General features: G+C 38.7%; 1 protein-coding gene across 2 annotated transcripts in view; it reads left to right on the forward strand.

Annotated features, from left to right (window-relative positions):
* Positions 1–7,807: 7,807 nt before the first annotated feature.
* Positions 7,808–21,281, forward strand: part of Cenpc (centromere protein C) — a 51,795-nt gene continuing 38,321 nt past the window's right edge. Inside the window, exons 1-7 of one of the 2 annotated variants that reach the window (XM_048364471.1) lie at positions 7,808–7,885; positions 8,824–8,870; positions 12,787–12,857; positions 14,849–14,943; positions 16,832–16,931; positions 19,858–20,143; positions 20,874–21,089. In XM_048364471.1, coding sequence (XP_048220428.1) covers positions 7,829–7,885; positions 8,824–8,870; positions 12,787–12,857; positions 14,849–14,943; positions 16,832–16,931; positions 19,858–20,143; positions 20,874–21,089 — 872 coding nt within the window. In that variant the 5' untranslated portion in view covers positions 7,808–7,828. The remainder of the gene's footprint in view (positions 7,886–8,823; positions 8,871–12,786; positions 12,858–14,848; positions 14,944–16,831; positions 16,932–19,857; positions 20,144–20,873; positions 21,090–21,281) is intronic. The other variant, XM_048364472.1, reaches the window with a different exon arrangement.

Consider the following 21,281-nt stretch of genomic DNA (forward strand, 5'->3'; position numbering starts at 1 on the left):
TTTAAAGATAAAAATGACAGCTATTGTTGAGAAAGTTTCCGTATGCTAATAAAATGAGTTGAATGACACAGGAAAACTTCCTGATTTAATAACTGAACTCATCTCCCCTTTTTGGAACCCCATGGCTGTTGTAATACACAGGGGGGAAGTGAAAAGAGGCAGGGGAACAAGGTAATGGAACTCTAAAGGCAGAGGAATCTACCACAGATGGAATATGAGAGAAGTCGTCATTGAGTTTTATGGTTATAGAGTTTTGCAGGAGAGTGGGAAGACTGACTCCTGAAAAATGTAGATAGAAATATTTTCCTTGAAATAACCACTTGGTTAATAATTATGTCTTTTGTTTCGGAAAAAGAAAAAAAAGCCAAGCAACAACAACAACAAAATATCTCAAGCTCAGTTCATCAGCGACTGTCGGTTGCTTTGGTCTTTTGTTGGTGGTGATGCTGGTTGTGGTGATCATTGTTGGGCTTGAACTTGGGGACTGGGTGCTATCTCTAAGCTTTTCTGCTCTACCACTGTGAGCTACAGCGCCACTTTCCACTTATATATCAAGTATCAAATTATGTTTCTGTCATTCCTACCCACCCTAAAATACTATAAAATTAAAGATTTAGCTTAACCTTATGAGTCAGATCTGTCAGCAATTCCCAACATCACCATGTGCCTACATCATTATCAGGAGCTCTTCTAACAGAAAGTCTCATAATCCACATTATTAAAAAAAATACAACCTAATCAATCCACTTCTCTCCTTAATACACCCTAATGATTCTCTTTGCTTCGGAAATCCTTCTTTCTTTCTTTTTCCCAAAGAGCATTACATATGTATGATGTACCAAAAATATATACAATTATAGTGAGCAAATATTCCATAAGAAGACCTTAAAAATCAAGTACCCATGTTCCAGTGATTTGGCTTATTCAAAGCTGTCTCAACACACTGTTGATCTTTCCTGTGTTTACATAACTTTCATTCACAGCACAGTATGGCTGTGCACTTTCTTTATATGATGATATCCTACTCATCCTTCAGGATTCCTATGAAGAAAGAATTCCTGATCTCCTGAAGACTTCTCCACCCCAAGGAATAAAATCCATTACTCCTACTTCTGCATTCTTATAGCCCTTTTCATAGGCCTGTGTTACATTATCTACCTTTTGTGTATTTTTATTGGTTTAAATTTGGTGTCAATAAGAAACAGTTTATCAAATAAACAGCTTGTGTTCCAAGTACAGGTTGGTGAAAGGAAGATTGCAATATAGTTTGTTCAGTGACTAATTTCTCACTCAAAAAATACGATTCTTATTTGGAAAGTTAACTGACATTGTGACAGGAATTTCATGTTCCCTAATGCATGTGGCCATTGGCTTTTATTGCCATGTAGAACAAGTGTGTCGCTGCCAAATGATTGGAAATACATGAGAACCAAACTATTATATTCCTCAGCAACATCTGTGTCACAGAAATTTTTTAGATCATTTAACTTTTAATGTCATTCATGTGAATAAATACATGTTTTTGCAACAGTTAAGGCTCTCCAACATGTCTGAAGAGAGATTCCAATCTTTATCTAGTACTTCCTGATAGTACATCCTAATTTCTTTTTTTTGTTTGTTTTTGGCCACTCCTGGGGCTTGGACTCAGGGCCTGAGCACTGTCCCTGGCTTCTTTTTGCTCAAGGCTAGCACTCTGCCACTTGAGCCACAGCGCCACCTCTGGCAGTTTCTATATATGTGGTGCTGAGGAATCGAACCCAGGGCTTCATGTATAAGAGGCAAGCACTGTTGCCACTAGGCCATATTCCCAGCCCCACATCCTAATTTCTTAGGTGTAGCGTGTGTGTGTGTGTGTGTGTGTGTGTGTGTGTGTGTGTCTGTGTGTGTGTGTGCTGATCTTGGGACATGAACTCGGGCCAGGCATTGTCCTTGACCTCCTTTTGCTCAAAGCTAGCTCTCTATCACTTGAGCCACAGCTCCACTTTTTGTTGTTGTTGCTGCTTAATTGGAGACAATAGTCTCATGGACTTTCCTGCTTCTGCTGCCTTAGGACCACCGTCCTCAGATCTCAGAATCCTGAGTAGCTAAAATTACCAGTGCCCAGCCTTATTCTTATTTACTTCCTATTAATTATTTATTGCCATATACATATCAATTGATTGCAACAGACTTTCAAGATATTTGAATTTAATATATTTATGTTTACAGCCTATAAGTAAAGACCCAAACTTTAATTTACTCCCTATGTTAAGAATTTATAACCAATAAGTGACTTGTATATCTTATACAGTTTTTAATACAGGTAAACCTTTTTATTACTGTCGGTAGAAGAAAATAGTATTTTCAACAGAGAAAATTCAAATGTCATAAAAAAAAACTCCAGAAATTCTTAGCTATTCAACATGGGGATTTCTTCTTTGCCTGAGAATTACTGACATGGTCTTATAGGTCAGAAAAAATGCTACAGATGTGATATTAAAGTGCTGGACATGGTGGAAGTAGTACAGGGCTTGCTGAGCAAGCTCAAGGCCGCGAGTTCAAACCCATTCTAACAAAAATCCCCAAACTAACAATATTATTAAGTCTTGTGGAGTAGTTCAATTTGCTTACCTTATCATTTTCAATATAGTATGGAGAGTTACTCCTGGGATGATCAGAGTTGTTTTTTTTCCCCCTCCTTTGTCATGGTTTCCTTCTATTTTTGTGTATTATTCATAGTATTTGAAAATACTTTGGGGGAATAGAAGATGAATCTTGATTGTCAATTTATTGGATTGAAGAGTAGTTCAGTACCTCAGAAATAGTAAAATATACCTTTGCATGTGTCGATGAAAGTGTTTCTAGAGAGAATTAACTAAGGGAGAAAAACTTTGAATGTTGGCGGCACCATTATATTGGCTGGGGGCCCAGCTGGAATTAAAAAGAAGGAGACAGTCAGGTTGTGCAGACATAATCTTTCTTTTCTTCTTGACCAGCATGCTGAGCCATGATGGACCGAAATTAAATCTGTAAGGAAAATACATTTCCTCCTCTTAAATTATATCCTCAGGTATCCTGTCACATCAACGAAAAGTCTAACACTAGTTTCCAAACTAGATAAATTGAAAAATAGCTATAGCTTTAGTAGAAACTCGAAATTCATAACGATGAGTTTGAGGGATAATGAGTTTTGTATTAACGATTTTGTTTCAAATACACGTGTTTGGAATTTGTTCTACAACCTTAAAATCATCATATATAAATATATGTATGTAAATAGACACTTTTCATCTTCATTTTTAAGACCTTTTAATGCTGCTTTAGGAAATAAGTTGGTTTGGTGCTTAATATCCATTTGCGATCCTTCAAGGACATCTATCTTCATGGTAGAAGCTAAACAAGTAAAAACTATGATTTCCAGAAGTCTTTCCATCTAAGATTGGAAAGCATCAATGTGACTGGCAAGGCAGAACTCATCCTTATATGGGCAACAATGGTTTTTAGGCATCTTATTTTTTCTGAGGTAATTTTATCAGAAGACCCAGAGTGGGCTCATCACCAGCTCTAAGAATGTGAATAACCAAGCCCCGAGACCTTGGTTTGCAGGTGCATATCACACTAGGTATTGTGGATTCTGGCTCCAGAAACAAGAAGAAGGCTGATGCATATTGTACAGTTCTTATTTGTGATGTTTTCTACCATGTGGCAGATTTGTGATTGTAGTGGCTTCCTGATTGCAGTGCTCATATGGTCTTAGTGTTATTAACATTAATATCAACTTCCCAGTTATTCAGTTTGCTTTTTGGCTATTGAACCATGGTTTAATTTTGCAGGATATCTTTGGAAACTATTCTTAAAAGTTCAAAGTACAGTTTCTTCATCCTTCCCACTAATTTCTAAGTTGTTAAATACCCAATGGTAGATGCCCCTCCTTTTTTTCTTTGGCCAGTCCTAGGGCTTGAACTCATGGCCTGAGCACTGTCCCTGGCTTCTTTTTGCTCAAGGCTAGCACCCTACCTCTTGAGCCACAGTGCCACTTCTGGCTTTTTCTATATATGTGGTGCTGGGAATCGAACCCGGGGCTTCATGTATACGAGGCAAGCACTCTACCACTAGGCCATATTCCCAGCCTGGTAGATGCCTTTTTATCTAGGGATTTCAAATTGCATTCTGCCTAGCTGATTGTAGATCAAGAGCATTCTTTGAGGATTATAGAATTTATCATAACATTGAAAGTGTCTCGTAATCTCTCAATTTTGCTAATAGGAACACTTTTCAGTATCGGACAATTTTTTTTTCTATGTCAACACCTCATCATTTCTGTCATGTCTTGGAGGCAGTTTATTTTCCTTATCCCTCTACTATTAAAAATCTTTTATGCTTGGGTACTGACAGCTAGTGTAAAGGTTAAAGCAAAAAACTAAAGGCTTTTTGTTGGCTTCTTTGGGAAGACTATGGAAGATTTGTCTACTCGGAATAGCTCGGAACTGAGATTCTCATATCTCAGCCTCCTAAACAGCTAGGATTACAGGCATGGGCCACTGGTGCCTGGCTAACCTATAAATGTTTGTAAAATCCATTCTAATTACAAGTCAATTATAGGGTATAGAATGGAAACCTCCAAAATAGTGTTATTTGTTGTGTTCTTAGGTTAAAAGAAAACAAAAAGTGAACCTAATAGAAGATAATTGCACCTATGAACTGAATGGCTGATACCAAGTTATTTAGGAAATATAAGGATCATTTATTTAATCTGTGTAGGACTTATAGTTAAGAAATTCTTGAAGACCTTAACAACTCAGTGTAGAGAACAACTGGGTTTTGGTGAACACTACTGCCACCTACCTGCACGTTACCAACACACTCTATGAACTTGTCAATCACTGTGAAGACCAGCAATTATTTCTGAGGGTAATTTTGCCAGAAAAGGCTAACGTAAGCCTAATTTAAGTGTCACTTGGTTTGGGACTAAAATTTGGCATTAAAGACTAAGGAAACCAAACTTTTATATTCACAAAAATAAAAAACAGGGGCTGGGGATATAGCCTAGTGGCAAGAGTGCCTGCCTTGGATACACGAGGCCCTAGGTTCGATTCCCCAGCACCACATATACAGAAAACGGCCAGAAGCGGCGCTGTGGCTCAAGTGGCAGAGTGCTAGCCTTGAGCGGGAAGAAGCCAGGGACAGTGCTCAGGCCCTGAGTCCAAGGCCCAGGACTGGCCAAAAAAAAAAATAATAATAAAAAAATAAAAAACAAACTTTTGACAAAATTATGATGGCTATTTGGTACATTTTTTCACTTTCAATTTTGTAGAATTTCCTTTTCTTTTAGTGGGATGAGGTTTGAAATCAGAGCCTCCCACATTCTAGGCAGGCTGCTGTTCTGGAACCATCTCTGAGCTGCTTTGTTTTGTTTCGCCATTTTTAAGGGAACTTCAGTAATTTTATTTTTCTCACTTCCTCTTCTTGCATTACTATGAGAAACTTCAGACATAGGGAAGTTGATAGAGTGTTATTACTGCCACCTACAGATTTGCCATCTGTAATCATTAACATATCACCACATTTCTCTATGTCAAGCTTTTTTAATTATTTCTGAGTGCTTTGGGCATTACAAAACATTTCGTTCTTCAGTATTTTAATGTCTTTCAAGAATAAGGACATTCGTTACACAACACCCAGTAACTTTCTAATGCCCCCCAAATTTATGATTCTCTAATGTGACATGGCAATTAATATTTTCAGGTCTGTTTGCTGTGGTTTAAAGTTTTCATTGTATATGTTTGGCGCACAGCAGGTTTGACCATTTGTTGCCTGACCACACCATGTGTTCATAAACACTCAAGAATCACTAGTGTTAAAAACACTGAGAAACACTCCTGTCTGCGCATCTAACCAGGAAATGTTTTTTTTTTTTCTGATCAAGATTCATACATTGCTTCTAGTTTTCACACGAATATTTGCATATGTCTCTGTCCTTTCCTTTTTCTCTGACTCTCCCTCTCTCATTCTCTTTTATTCCCGCCAGATTGCAGAGATATTCTGCAAAACGCACTTTTTTCCCCCCTCTAGTATGGTTGCTTTTCTTCCTTTATTGTCAAAGTGAAGTACAGAGGCTTTACAGTTTCATATGTAAGGCAGTGAGTACATTTCTTATCCAACTTGTTACCTTTAAGACCATAGTCCTAAGCATTTTGAGAAACAAGCATGCAACTACCCACCATAACTACAACATAAAATATTCTTGTGGGCTGTTTCCTCACAATGCTCTATACCTTCTTTTTTCCTTCTCCCATCCCTTGGCGATGCTTCATCTCTTTTCTTTTCATATAAACATTGATGTCTCATTTCTTCCAAGTAATAGTTTAATGCTTTTTGAGATTCCTCAGTATCGTTACATTTATTGTTGTTTTTATTGCTGAGGAATATTCCACTGTATCAAAGTAATATGATTTGTTTATTCACCCAGGAGGACATATACTCAAACTAAACTGTAGAATAGTTTTAAATATGGACTAGTTTCTTTCTTTTGTTTTGAGATGGGGTCGGAGTTTTCCAGGCTGGCCTTGAATATGCCCAGTCTTGGACTCCAGAGTAGCTGGGATTATATGTACCGCCACACCTGGCTTTGGACTAATTTTGAGGTGGTCAGTTTATTCGTCAAGACTTGTATTTCTTTATGGAGTCTTATAGACAAATAGACTTCACTGGTTGATTCATAAATCCAGTTGTGATTCATACATTAAAGCGCTTGCAATAGAAAATTGCAAGAAATTTCAAATTTTCAATTGCCCTAACAGTTCGTAAGGGCTGACCTTGGTGCATTTGGGAGTATCTTATAACAACTTTGTCTAGAATTATAATTTTTAAATATTTGACATTTGTAAAATGCATATTCTAATTAGTCATGACAAACAACCTGCTTGATTTTACATCGTTTTGAATGCATTATCCTCCCCCCCCCCCCCCCGCCGCCATTTGTCTATAGTTTTACTGATGACTGACATTTTGGGGGCCACTATTAATAGGTTCCCCCATGTGCCTCTTGCTTAGATCTGTATCTTTAAGCCTGTTCTCTACAGGATGCAGTTCTTTCTTAAAAGCCAGTGCAGTGATACCCATAGTCCTGTGCAGAAGGGACCCAGTGACTGCCAGGCACGGGGGAGGCAGGGCCCTAGGGGAGACGTACCTCACACAGCGGGATCGGATGCTCTCCAGGCTATCTTATCATGCATAACATATGGAATCTTATACATATTATGATATGCATATATATGTATGTTCTAACATTCATGATCTTCTATTTAACAAGCAGCATTGCACTCCTCTGTAAATAAAGCCAGGAAGGGAGAGGGAGGGGCGGGAGGAGAGTGGGCGTGGCCAGGAGGAGAGTGGGCGTGGCCAGGAGGTTGAGTCCGAGGGAGGTGGGCGGGGACAGGAGCGCCGGCGAGCGCGGCGGGGCTGGGCGTGGTCAGGAGGAGCGTTCAGGCGGGAAGGGGCGGGGCCCGGGGGCCGAGGCCCAGTGACGGTGCTCTCGCCGCGACGGGGGGGCGTGGCCAACGGCAGCTGGCTTTCTATTGGGTGGCGCGTGGCGTATTGTGCGTTTCAAATCGGCGGGCGCGCGGGCGTGCGTCCCGGCGCGCGGAGGAGGGAGCCGGTCGGGGGCGGGCGGACCGGAAGTGCCGTCCGGGTCCCGGCGCTCGCACCGCTCTTCCGGGCGGGCGGCCTCGGCGGGGCGGGTGGCGGGTGGCGGGGGCGGGGGGGCCGGTCGGAGGCTGCGGCTGAGCTTGCGGCGGGGCTGTCGTCAGGCGACGTGGTCGGAGCCGGCACGGGTGTGCGCTTCTGCTTCATGGCGTCGTCCGTGGCGCGGGCGGAGCGGGGCGGGAACGCGGCCCACTCGGGGCTGGTGAGTGCGGGCGGGGTGTGAGGGCCGCGGCGGGGCGGGCCGGGCCGGGCGGCCTCAGCCGCGGGCGGGGGGGGAGTGCGCGCTGTGGAACCGGGGGAGGGCGGCCCGGCGCGCCCCCCCCCCTCCCCGGGCCTTCCCGCCCGCCGCTCCCGGGGAAGGGCGGGCACCCACGAGCAAACCGACCCACCGACCAGGCTCCCTCGGCCCCGGGGACGAGCCTCTCGGTAGCGTGGCACGCACGCGTCGCTCGTGGACAAAAGCGAGGAAGCGGTGTGCGTGCACCGGGGTGACACCCGGCCCGGAGGGCGACGGCATTGTTACCCAGTTACTGCACCGTCGGGAAACCCGGGCGGACCAAAACAAACCCCCGGCGCTGCCCGGCCTAGAAGGGACACGCCCGCACTTCCTGGGGCCAACACCTGCGAGCCGTCCCGAAACACATCTGTGTCTAAAAACTGTATGTTATATATATAATATATAATTATATATATGTATATATATATTGCCGGTCCCGGGGCTTGAACTCAGGGCCTGAGCACTGTCCCTGGCTCCTTCGGTCCAAGGCTAGCCCCTCGAGCCGCGGCGGCGCTGCTTCTGGCTTTTTCCGCATATGTGGGTGCTGAGGAATCGAACCCAGGGCTTCATACTCCTTACCGTTCGTTAGGTCACATTCCAAGCCCCTAAGGTTAAAAACAAAAAAAAAAAAATGTGTGCTCCAACTTTTAACTTAGGACGACGAAGTGACCTGTTGGTCCCCTTCATGCCATCTTCTAGAGTGCCAGGTCGTAGTGTTTGGCATTCTAGTAGTAGGTGCTCGATATTGGTTGAGAAAAATGGAACATATTTCATATGTCCATATTGGAAACATGTTGAAGGTAAATTATATTTGATTGTGTTTTAAACAAAGATACCAAATTAATAATTACCTTTTCTTTCAGGAATATCTCAAAAATGACTACAGAAGAAGGTTTTGCCGGCCTTTCAGGTGATGTTTTAAAAATCTATTTAAACTGATTTTTTCCATCTTTTATTTTAATTAATTAATTTATTGTCAGAGTGATATACAGAGGGGTTATAGTTTCATACATAAGGCAGCGAGTACATTTCTTAGCAAACTTGTTACATCCTCCCTCATTTTTCTGCCACTTTCCTCCCTACCCAATTTCCTCCCCTCCCCCGTGAGTTGTACAGTTGGTTTTATATGTATTGCTGTTGCATTGGTTTGCCTATGTTTCCCTTCCTTTCCCTAGTTCTGATAAATGTATATACTCAGGGTCCCAAAATCAGGTACAGTGACATCAGGGGTACAACCCTGGGGAATAAAGACAAAAGAAATTGGCATAATTTCACATAGTATGTTGGAAATAACAAAGATAAATCACTTGTTTTCGAGGCAAGCATTCTTGCCACTAGGCCATATCCCCAGCCCTAAATCACTTGTTTTCATAGCTTGAAGTTCATTTCTCTTAGCATCATTATGTGTTTATATGTACATAACTGTTGAGCTACTGTAATCTTCTACTAGGTCTATCCTAGACATGTACTAATTATTCCCAGTGAGGAAAACCATAGAGTCTGTTTCTTTGGGTCTGGCTCACTTCACTTAGTATGGTATTTTCCAAGTCTTTTCATTTACTTAAGAATGAGGCACTGCCATTCTTTCTGATAGAAGCATAGAATTCCATTGTGTATATGTATCACATTTTCTTGATTCATTCATCTACTGAGGGGCATCTGGGTTGGTTGCATATTTTAGCAGTGATAGATTGTGCTGCAATGAACATAGTTGTGGTGATAGCTTTAGTGTGGTCTTGCTTGTAATCCTTTGGGTAGATGCCCAAAAGTGGGGCCGCTGGATCATAGGGGAGTTCTATGTTTAACCTTTTGAGGAACCTCCATACTGAGTTCCGGAGTAGTTGAACAAGTTTACACTCCCACCAACAGTGTAGTAGGGTTCCCTTTTGGCCATCTCCCTGCCAGCATCTCTTGTTAGTTTTCTTGATAATGGACATTCTTACTGGGATGAGGTGTAATCTCAATGTTGTTTTGACTTGAATTTGTTTTATGGCCAGTGAAACTGAGCACTTCTTTATCTTCCTCTTGGCCATTCTCTTTTCCTCTTCAGAGAAATCTCTCTTTAGGTCTTTAGCTCATTTATTAAGGGGGCAGTGGTTTCTTTGAGGATTTGTTTTTGGGGAACTTAATTTTTTGAGTTCTACGTATATTTTAGATATAAGGCCTTTGTCTGTTGTATGGCCGGTAAAGATCTTCTCCTAATCTGAGGGCTTTCTATTGATCTTGCAAGCTCTGCAGTTTGATGCAATCCCATTTGTCCAACCTTTGTTTGATTTGTTGTGTTTCTGGGCCCTTATTGAAGAAAGTTTTGTCCTGTGCCAAAGAGCCCAAGTGTTTCTCCTATTCCTTCTTGTAGTGTTTTCTGGGTTTCTGCTTTTACCTTAAGGTCTTTGATCTATTTGGGATTGGTTCAGGTGCAGGGTGATATATAAGGATCTAGCTTTAGTTTGTTACAGGTGTTTAACCCATTTTGCCCGCACCATTTGTTGAAGAGACTATAATTTAGTTTGTTACAGGTGTTTAACCCATTTTGCCCGCACCATTTGTTGAAGAGACTATCTTCCATCCTATATTTTTAGCTCCTTAATCAAAGATTAGCTGGTCATACATATGAGGGTTCATATCTGGGTTTTCAGTTCTATTCCATTGGTCCTTAGGACTGTACTTGTGCCAGTACCAAGCTGCTTTCATTCCTATAACTTTGAAATAGAGTTTGAAGTTTGGTATTGATATTCCTGCAACACTGTTAAGTACATTCCAGACATTGTATCATAAAAGTGCCCAAGAGTACTTAGGGTTTGTTAGTAGCAGATAGACCTGATTTAAAAGAGTGAACTTGACAGAAGTAGTAGAAAGCAAGATCAGATGAATTGAGAGAGCCAGCAAATGGACGTGCTTGATGTAGGCATCTACTGTAGGCTTAAATATGCTGTTTAAAATCAACAAGGTGTACTCTTACATTTTACAAAATATCAAAAATTTTATGCAGGATTTGTCATAGTATGGTTAGGTTGCCTTTACACTTTGGTAGAAATGAGTAGAAGGAGAGATAAAACAGAGAAACAAAACCTGTAGGACTTGGTGAGTAAATTATATTTCCCCTCTAAAAATTACAAAAGGCTTTACTCAATCATTTGGTAACTGTCAGATGTCCTTATTTTATTAGCAGTTAGACTTTCTGTCTTATCACCAGTCTACAGTATATTTTTGACCTAATACTGTTCTAATACTGACTTTGACTAATCACCTTTGTCAAGTCATCTAATTTAGTTGAGTCCTGTCTACAAACGAGGGAGTAGCAGGACTGTGTTTATAATGGCAGTACGTATAGTAGTACATGTATTGAGGGATAGTGTCTGGTCTAGAATTTATAAATGCAATCTTCTTTCTGGCATTAATCCTACCATTAATACTAGGTAAATTTATAAACTTAGGTCATTTGAACCTTCATTTTTAAAAATAAGGTTATAGACCAGGCACTGGTGCCTCACCCCTATAATCCTGGCTACTCAGGAGGCTGAGATCTGAGAACAGAGGTTCAGAGCCAGCCCAGACAGGAAAGTTTGTGAGACATCTCCAGTAAACCACAACAAAACTCAGAAGTGGCGCTGTGGCTCAATTGATAGAGTGCTAGCTTTGAATAAAAGATCCTGTGCCCAGGCCCTGAGTTCAGCCCTAGGACAGTCACACACAAAAAAGAGATTATAGGATTCATTCAATAGTTTTAACCAGATTTGTCAGAACAATCCGAATCACCCTAGGAGTTATGACTTAATTAGTCTTGGAGAGATGAATTCTGTGTACAGTAGGTTCTTGATATCTGTACAGGAATATATATACTGTGGTTTGTCAGCAAACAAACCTGATTCTAGAGTGAAAATCATGACAGGGGACATCATCAAAGGGACATCAGAGCCCTGAATTCAAACTCTGGTACCAACAAAAAAAGAAAAAGAAAGGAAATACAAACTAAAAAATGAATGTGTTGAATTAAGAAGAAAACATCACAACACAAATTGGGGAGATGGAGAAAACTGAGACTGCTCTTGGAAAACTACGAATGCTCAAGGATGTATATAAAGTTCAGTATTGTATGCGAGTACTTGCTTCATATTTCACATAGCACTGCCCAGTTTTTGCAAAAGACATGGCTGCCCTTTCAGCAAATTTAAATGATCACACTGAGTACATTTTTACCTTGAAAGCTTAACTGCTTCTTGGGAAAGCATAATTTCACAAAATTGATGTTAGAGAAATACCCAACAGCTCACTACTGATTGTCTCCATATCAACTGAGTTGTGTAATGTATATGCAGGAATTAAGTTTTCATACTAGATGATTATTTATACAGATTGTTTTTCAAATAACAGGTTTTTTTTTTTTTTTCTTTTAGGTGGAGCATTGATTACTGGTTGCAGTGGGTTAGTCATGGTAGGGAGAGAAACAAGGAAGTTAGAGTGAGCTAGATGTATTTATGAAAGGGCAGTAGAGGTCTTTGTGATGGTCAAACTATTTAATATCTTTATCCTGGTTGTTTTGTTAGGTGAGCCTATAGATAGATTATAAAAACTACAGTCATAAGTCATGTAGCACTTGAATCCCTGTATAGAACAGAACAAACCTGGATGTAGCATTCTAGTTGTGGTATTACGTTAGTTTTTCAAATGTTCCTATTGGAGAGGATTGGGAAAAATTAACAGTGGATATCTATTTTTCCTACTAGGCCAACATTTTATAATGAAGAGTTAGGGAACTTTCACATAGGGGTAACATGACAACTGTCTTACAGAAGCTATATGGCATATTTTCTCTTCTTTCTTATTAGGGTACCTGAAATTCATACGAAGAAAGGCCAAGACATGTTGGAAATCTTACAAGATTGCTTTGAAGAAAAGAGTAAGGCTTTATTATTAGATAGGCTTTGGGGGATACAATGGATCAAACTATACATTTGTCAACATGAATTTATATCAGGTGTAGCAAATATGTTCTAAAATTTATATATAAAAATTTTCATGTAATTTTGTGTACACACATGGAGTCCTTTTACTTTTTGTTATATTGTGGAATACTGATAAAAATCATAACAATTTGATAGTAATTTGTTAATCTTTAGTGCACTAGGTTTCTATAATCTGAAAGTCCATTTATAGTTATTATATACAAGAGAAAGAATCTTATGTGCAATTTGAGCATCCCTAATTTGAAAATCCAAAATCTGAAATGTTTTAAAATCCAAAACTTTTTGAATTTAGGCACAATACCATAAGTGAAATTCCAAACTATAAGATTGTTTCATGCACAAAGTATTAAACATTGCATTAAGTTACCTTCAGACTATGTGTAAAAGGTATCCCTGAAACGTATATGGATTTTGTTTAGACTTAGTATCTTGTCTAGAAGCTGAATTCAGCATAGAATTTTTGGGATCATTAGAATTTGAGGTAATCTTTGGATTTATATCCATCCCTTTCTAAGGTAATAGTTAATTATGGCAAAAACTGTTCTAAGTGCTGATCACCATGAAAGAGTTGAATAAGAGAGGAGGCCAGCAAAAGAAATAAAGGAGACACGGAGGATACTGTTGTTTGAAATTTCCTCTCAAAAGCACACATTGGAAATTTTATTTCCAATGCACCAGGGTTAAGAGGTCAGACTTTGAGGGGTCCAGTGCCACTTAGAAAAGGTCTTGAGGGGGTGATTTCTCTGGCTCTCAGCTGCTTACAGTCTTAGCATTCTGAGTTGGCAAGACTTAGGAAGGAGGCACTTGCTAGAAGCCAAATCTCTCATGTTGGGCCGAGGGAAAAGCTTAAATGGTAGAGTACCTGCTAGTAAGTAAGTACAGGGTCCTGAGTTCAGACCACAGTATGAAGAAAAAAAATCCATATTCTTTTTAAGTCACCAAATCTTGATTTTTTTTTCTGATCCTGTGGCAAGGCCTAGGTGCTGAGCATGTTTGAGCATGTTTTGCTCGAGGCTAGCCAAATCATATCCCAGTCTCCCGAGTAGCTAGGATTACACTGGTGCCTGGCAAGTCTCAGGCACATTTCCCCCCCTAAACAACTGAGTATCAAACCCAGGGATTTACAATCACTAAGCAAGTATTTCCACGGAACCTGCGTCTCTCCCTGTCTCAGGCATTTTGTTATAGTAGCACAGAACAAGGCCAGAGGAAAAATTACTCTGAAATAAGAACTGGTAGATATTTTTTCAAGAATCTTGGGATGGGGATATGGCCTAGTGGCAAGAGTGCCTGCCTCATATACATGAGGCCCTGGGTTCGATTCCCCAGCACCCACATATACAGAAAATGGCCAGAAATGGCGCTGTGGCTCATGTGGCAGAGTGCTAGCCTTGAGCAAAAGGAAGCCAGGGACAGTGCTCAGGCCCTGAGTCCAAGCCCCAGGACTGGCCAAAAAAAAAAAAAAAAAAAGAATCTTGTTTATTTTTCTTTTAGGTTCATTGTTTACAGGTTTTCATATGTTGATGTACTATTTAATACATATTGTATATATTTTTATATTATATATTTTAAAATAGGTTGCGTGTGTGCTCGTAGGGCTTGTACTCAGGGCCTGGGTGCTATTCTTTAGCTTTTTCACTCAGGCTGGCACTCTACCACTTGAGCCATACCTCCTTCTGGCTTTCTTTTTTAGCTGGTTAATTGGGCATAAGAGTCTCAGATTTGTGTGCCTGGGCTGGCTTTGACCTATGATCCTCATTCTCAGTCTCCTGAGTAGCTAGGATTCTAGGCATAGCTACCAGTTCCCCGTGCAACAGATTCTTTATACACGGTTATTTATGTGTTATGTAAAGTCATTTTCAAGTCGATCTATTGGATAGTACGTAGTAGTTAATTTTTTTAAAATTTCATACTTTTCTTTTAGATTTTGTCAATGATTTTCTTACAAATTCTGCAGAATCCATGCATTATTCACCAGCCAAAGTGAAAGGCAGTTATACTTGTTCATCAGGCAAAAAGGTAAGCCAAAAGGAAAGTGACTATACGTTTAGAATTTTAATGAGAGAAACTATATGCGAAGTACCTGTGTATAGTTTAGTTGTTTGTAAATCTTATTCTTGAATAAGAATACTATATTCTCATTAATGTATAAAATTTGGAGTAATAGTATATAAATCTTGATTTGATGTTATATAGGTTTGAAATTGGGAGTTAGGAATTAAAATTACCCATTACAGCAATCATATTTCATTACTCTAAATTGAGTTTTAGGGAGATTGTCAGCTATTATATCTGGACAGGTTGATAAGTTTGATTATTTTCTGAAGAAAAAGAACTATATTGCTGTATAGCGAAACATTGAATATACCTTAAAAGGATGTTGATTTAACTGTATAACAGAGTAAATTTTCAGTGACTTCTTTTCTTTTAGTACTGGGTTCAAACCCAGGGCCTTATACATTCTAAGCATCTAGTCTATGACTGAGCTATATCCCTAGCTGTAGAATGTTTAAAGCTAATCATACAAAGCCAAATTATTTGAATATAGAAATGTTTATTAGAAAAGTCAGAAATGATACTTACTAAAAACTTGATATAATCACCTTAGGACACACACATATGTGTATGAGTGTGTGTTGTTTGTGTGCACATGTATAACATATCTAACATCTTTCTGGTTCCAAAAAATGAAGACAGAGCCATTTATTTCAGAATTGAAAGCCCTATAATGTGATAAATTGCATTGTTTTCTGAAAGTTAAAATCAACTTTTAACTTTCCTGGGATAAACTTGACCTGATCATTAAGTATTAGCTTTTTCTGCTGTAGTTGCTAATATTTAAGATATCTGCATCCATGTCTATTCATAATATTTTCTCTGTTCCTTAAAGTGTATTATAGGTATTTAGTATCATGGTTTTTGAGAAAATTTCATAGTAGGCCAGAAACACTCCTGTTGTAACAGTTAAATGAAGACTAAAATGCAAACAAATTACATTGAGACATGGGAGCTAAAGACTATCAGCATGTAATTTTCTTCACTTCTGAACTGAACCCTAATTGTAGTGTCCCCTAACTTGTGGAAGTTTTCTAATCTTTCTGGCAGCATAGGCATTACTCTGTGTGACTAAGAGAATTATTTTCCCTTAGGCTTAATTTGAGTCCTCTGGCCTCTCATGGTTTTCTCTTACATAGGTTCTGATCAGTATATATTGAATGCTTGAGAGAGAGAGTTCTACACCTCTATGGTGGTTGTTCAGTGCTTTAGCCTACACATTCTGATCTTCCTAGATCCTCAGCTTTGCTTTCTCACCTGAAGGTTTCCCCTTCCATTGTTGAAGCAGACTGGTCAAGTAGTTATATAAAGCCTGTACTGTTAAATGCAGACCCTTTTCTGTACTCTCCTAAGTTCTGACTTTTTTGCTTTTAGCTATTCCTTCTTCCTTTTTTTTCTTCCCCGTTGGTTGTGGGGCTTGAATTCAAGGCCTGCGCTCTGTCCCCGAGCTCATGTACTCAAGGCCAGTTCTCATGGGGACTTCTCTGCTTGAGCTAGCTTTGAACCAGATCTTCAGATCTCAGCCTACTGGATAGGTAGGATTGTAGGTGTAAGCCACCAGCACCAACTTCTACCTATTTTGCCTTTGTGTTTCTAATATTATTTGTACTACTATTCCTTCCTTGATTTGTTTCATTCCTATTACTTGTTGGCTCTGATATGTGAGTTTATGTGTGTGTGTGTGTGTGTGTGTGTGTGTGCATGTGTACGTGTCCGTGAAAACATGTATATATATGACTGTCTCCGTTTTGGTATAATGCTTCTGTTACTACATAGTATATATTACCAGCTAAAAATATATTTAGTCAGAAGTGAATAATAAAGTAGAGTTAATGCATTTCTTTATACTCAGAGCCAGACACCACTTCCAAAGTCAGTTCCAGATTCCTCAAGGAAGAAAGAAGCCTCTCTCCAAGGCATTGTGGAATCAACTGAAACTGCTGCTAGACCAGGTTGGTAGTATTTTCAAGTGTATTGTCTAGATGTAATTTTTTTATGCTGGTCCTCAGACTTGAACTCAGGGCCTGGGTGCTGTCCTTGAACCTCTTTGTACTCAAGGCTAGCACTCTACTACTTGCACCGCACTACCTCCACCTTTTTTTTTTTGGTTGTTTGTTTTTGAGTAGTTTATTGGAGATAGAAGTTTCACAGACTTTTCTTCCCAGACTGGCTTCGAATTACAGTCCTCAGATCTCAGCTAGGATTACAGCTCTGAGCCACTGGCACCAGCTTCTAGATGTAATTTAAAAAGTGAAAACGGATTTTCGTGGCTCAAGTAGCAAGATCCAGACCAGCCTAAAGAGAATGAAATGGAGAAAAATACTTTGATTTTCAAGTTCAGAGTTAATATTCTTTTTTCTATTTTTACTTTCTGCATTCCTTTAGTCAGTGATATGTGTTACTACTTTATCTTTTCAAATTAGAATAGAAATACTTCATTTAAAGCGTGTAGAGTAAAAACCTCAAAAGAAAAATCTAATTGCCCACATAATCCTCCTGTGCTACGTTTTCCTTAGCACTAACAAATGAAAAAATATGTATGTAAATATATGTATTAATAGGCTTATATGTAAATAATGTATGTATTTATTAGTATGTAATTTGTGTGACATACGTTTCCAAATCATGACAACACTATTAAGTTTTTGTTTTTAACCATGTTGTAATGAACAACTTTATTTTAATTCATAAATATGTGGCTTTTGTAGAACTAAGTTTCCTGTTTTGGTTAAAAATTTTCTTTTACCCTAAAGTGATGTGTAATAACTTAGGTTTTCTTCTTGGTATCTTTTTTACCCTTAAGTCTGTCTGAGAGTTGGCATATAATATGCATAAATCTTGCAAGTTTTTCTTTTAGAGGGTTTATTATATCTATTCATTAACCTAGTAATATGATCTCCTTTAAATGTACTACTTTAATCTTGTATTGAATATCATAATTCAGTATGTTTATAAATTTTGATCAGTTTGTTTCTGTGTCAGCACAACATTGTTATGTGGCAGATTTGCCATGCTAATGTAAAAGTAGCTAATCTATTTCCCTACATAAGGGAAATGTCAGATAAGGGATTTATAGCTTGAATATTTAAAGAACTACTTTCACTTTACAACTAAAGTATGAAACAGCTCTATTAAAAAATGGGCAAAGGACTTGACCAAACATTTCTGCAAAGGAGATATATCAGTGGCTAATGAACAGAGATGCTCAAAATTCATCCTGCATAATAGAAATAGCATTTTACTTTTTACCCACTAGGATAGCTGATACCTAAAAACAGGGAAACACAGCAAGTATTGCTGAGGATGTGGATACATCAGACTCTCATGCGGTTTTTGGCGAGAATGTGATATTGTTCAGCCACTGTGAAAAATCAGTTTAGCAGTGCATAAAGAAGTTAAACATAGGACCCAGAATTCTAGTATTTAGTATATACCCAAAAGAATTAAAAGAGTTGGACACTTGGGCCTGGGAATGTGGCCTAGTGGCAAGAGTGCTTGACTCATATACATGAAGCCCTGGGTTCGATTCCTCAGCACCACATATATAGAAAACAGCCAGAAGTGGCGCTGTGGTTCAAGTGGTAGAGTGCTAGCCTTGAGCAAAGAGATGCCAGGGACAGTGCTCAGGCCCTGAGTCCAAGGCCCAGGACTGGCAAAAATAAATAAATAAGTAAATAAAGACTGATTAAAAAGAAAAGAATTGGATACTTGAATAGGATCATCATTCATAATACCCTGAAGGTACTGACAACTCAAATGTCCCTCAACAAATGGTATATACAGAAAATACATGGGGCTGGGAAAATGGCCTAGTGGTAGAGTGCTTCCTTCACATACATGAAGCCCTGGGTTTGATTCCTCAGCAACACATATGTAGAAAAGGCCAGAAGTAGCGCTGTGGCTCAAGTGGTAGAGTGCTGGCCTTGAGCAAAAAGAAGCCAGGGACAGTACTCAGGCCCTGAGTTCAGGTCTGGCCAAAAAAATCAAGAAGAAAGGAAGAAAATACAGTATTCAACTCTATAATGAAGCTCTGACATTTGCTATCGCATGTCGCAGGCCTCTCAGGTGTGCAGCCCAGTCATAAAAGAATTGAAGAGGGAACTCAGTAGACCACATTGCCTGTTCCTCTTAAGTCTTGAGCTTTCTGCCCAGTCTCCTTTCTTCCTTCCAGCTTTCAGAACCTTATTGTTGTTGATTGATAGGTAATGTCTAAGAAAATTATTTGTACTTAGAGGAAGAAGCAAGGAAGTGGCATTTCATTGAAGAACCCGTACCTCATTTTTGGTTCATTTAATATTTTTAGTCTTTGCTTTTTAAATGTATAAATTAATATGGCTATCTAGCCATTTTTTTGACACTTCACACTTTAAGACTGAGGCTTAAGAGCATATATACGTATATAAATATGTATTTTTCTTATATACACATAGATTCGTACATACATGCATATATGTGATGTGTATTTGCACATATGTGCATACATATTATCTCTATATCTGTATATCTATACCAGTGTTCATATAGCTGTCCTGCTTACCAATGCTTAGTCTAAACATAGATGAATCTCATGTTTTCTCTTATTTTCTTCATTCTAGCAATATATAACTTTATTTGCATCTCAAGACTGTCAATATGTTTATGGAGTTTTTGTGGTCAAGGATTTCTATCTTTCTAAAACTTAAGATAGCATAGTCCACATGCATGTTTCAGTTTATTGGTTTGATAAATTAGAACTTTTAAAGAATGTGTGTATTTTAATCATAGATCTTTGATTCTAAATATATTAGCCTGAAAGCTACTTCTGATTGAATTACTGCTGAATTTTATAAAACTGATTTTGGTATTTTTATAATTGATAATGTCTGTATAATTTTCTAGTTCAGGTGCATGAAGTTCAGAACATGTTGGCAGTTGATGTTGGTTCTAAAGATACACCTGACACAAAAAAGAAGTCAAGTAACAAACTAAGTGGTCATTACAGTAAATCCGATGAAGAATTTTACATGTCTGTTGGGTCATCTGCCATTCCTTTGGATGGGAAAACATCTATAGTGCAAAGTGCTAGTCCATCTGCTGCTCAAAAGAAAGAGCCTTACAATTTTATACATTCAGCAAATAGGCTGTCTTCAAGTACAGGGCTGTCGTCTCTTAAAACCAAAAAAAGGTAATTTAAGTAGTTATAATCCTACTTTGAAAATTTCACCATATATTGTTAACTCAATCTTCTAATTCAGTTTGTAGAAGACTAAGGAATATGTTAATACAAGAAAAATACACTTTTGGGTATATTTTCAGTTTTTAATGGGCAAATGAGGCTTTAAAGTATACTTCAGAGAAGTTAGTTAAGCTTTCTATAGTCTGGGAGATGTGTTTCTTTTATGAGTTAAGTTTTCCATAATTTCTTAGCTTTGGAGATCAGACGCGATTGGGCACGTGCAGGGTGGTATGGATGTAGACATTTCATAGTTTCTTAATAGAGATAATTAGTTTTGCTTTTATTTGCAATAGATTGGAGAGTTATATATTTGAGGGTCGCAAAATACAAATGAGTTGCAAATGTGGTTCTGTGTTTTGAAACTTATTTCATCCTCAAGCCAGATGGATATTTTTGTATTGGAGGCCTCAGAAATAAAGATAATTTATGTCTATAAATCCAAACTCAAGGAGTTAAGTATATTTTAAGACTTGACTATTCAGCATATAATCTCCACTGTGCTTTGAATGCTCTGAGAACTAGTGCTCTAATCTGCACTTCTTTGGTTTGTAATTTACCCTTTTAAAGCTCAGTGCAAAATTTTATAAGTGGTGTATGTAGTCACTGTTAAAGAGTTAGGAATAACCATAACTCAGCAAAATATGGGGTTGTTTAGCTTGTCTTGCTTTTAACTTTTTAGGTTAACCATTGAAGGTAAAGATATTATTAAAAATGTAGAAGTAGAGAATAAAGTACCAGAAGCAATAGATAAAATTTCAGAAGGACAAGAAGAAAACAACTCAGCAGAAACATCTCAGAGAGAAATACAAAATTTGGAATGTAAAAATCAGCCACAGACTAAGAAGAGTTTTTCAACATTGTTTTTAGAAACTGTAAGGAGAAAAAGTGAATCTGGGTGAGTTACCAGGAAGATGTCTTTCAGGTATTTGTTTTTGTGGGTTTTTTTTTTTTCCAACCTATGAATGATATCAGAGGACTTAACTTAGAAATCTTTTAATTGACCCATAGATTTTTCCTGACCTATAATGTGGGATAGTCTTTTAGCCAGTAAATCACCCCCACAAAGCCACCCACTAAATAAGGAGTG

This window comes from Perognathus longimembris, chromosome 16, assembly GCF_023159225.1.
Source record: "Perognathus longimembris pacificus isolate PPM17 chromosome 16, ASM2315922v1, whole genome shotgun sequence".
In the NCBI taxonomy this organism is placed as follows: Eukaryota; Metazoa; Chordata; class Mammalia; order Rodentia; family Heteromyidae; genus Perognathus; species Perognathus longimembris.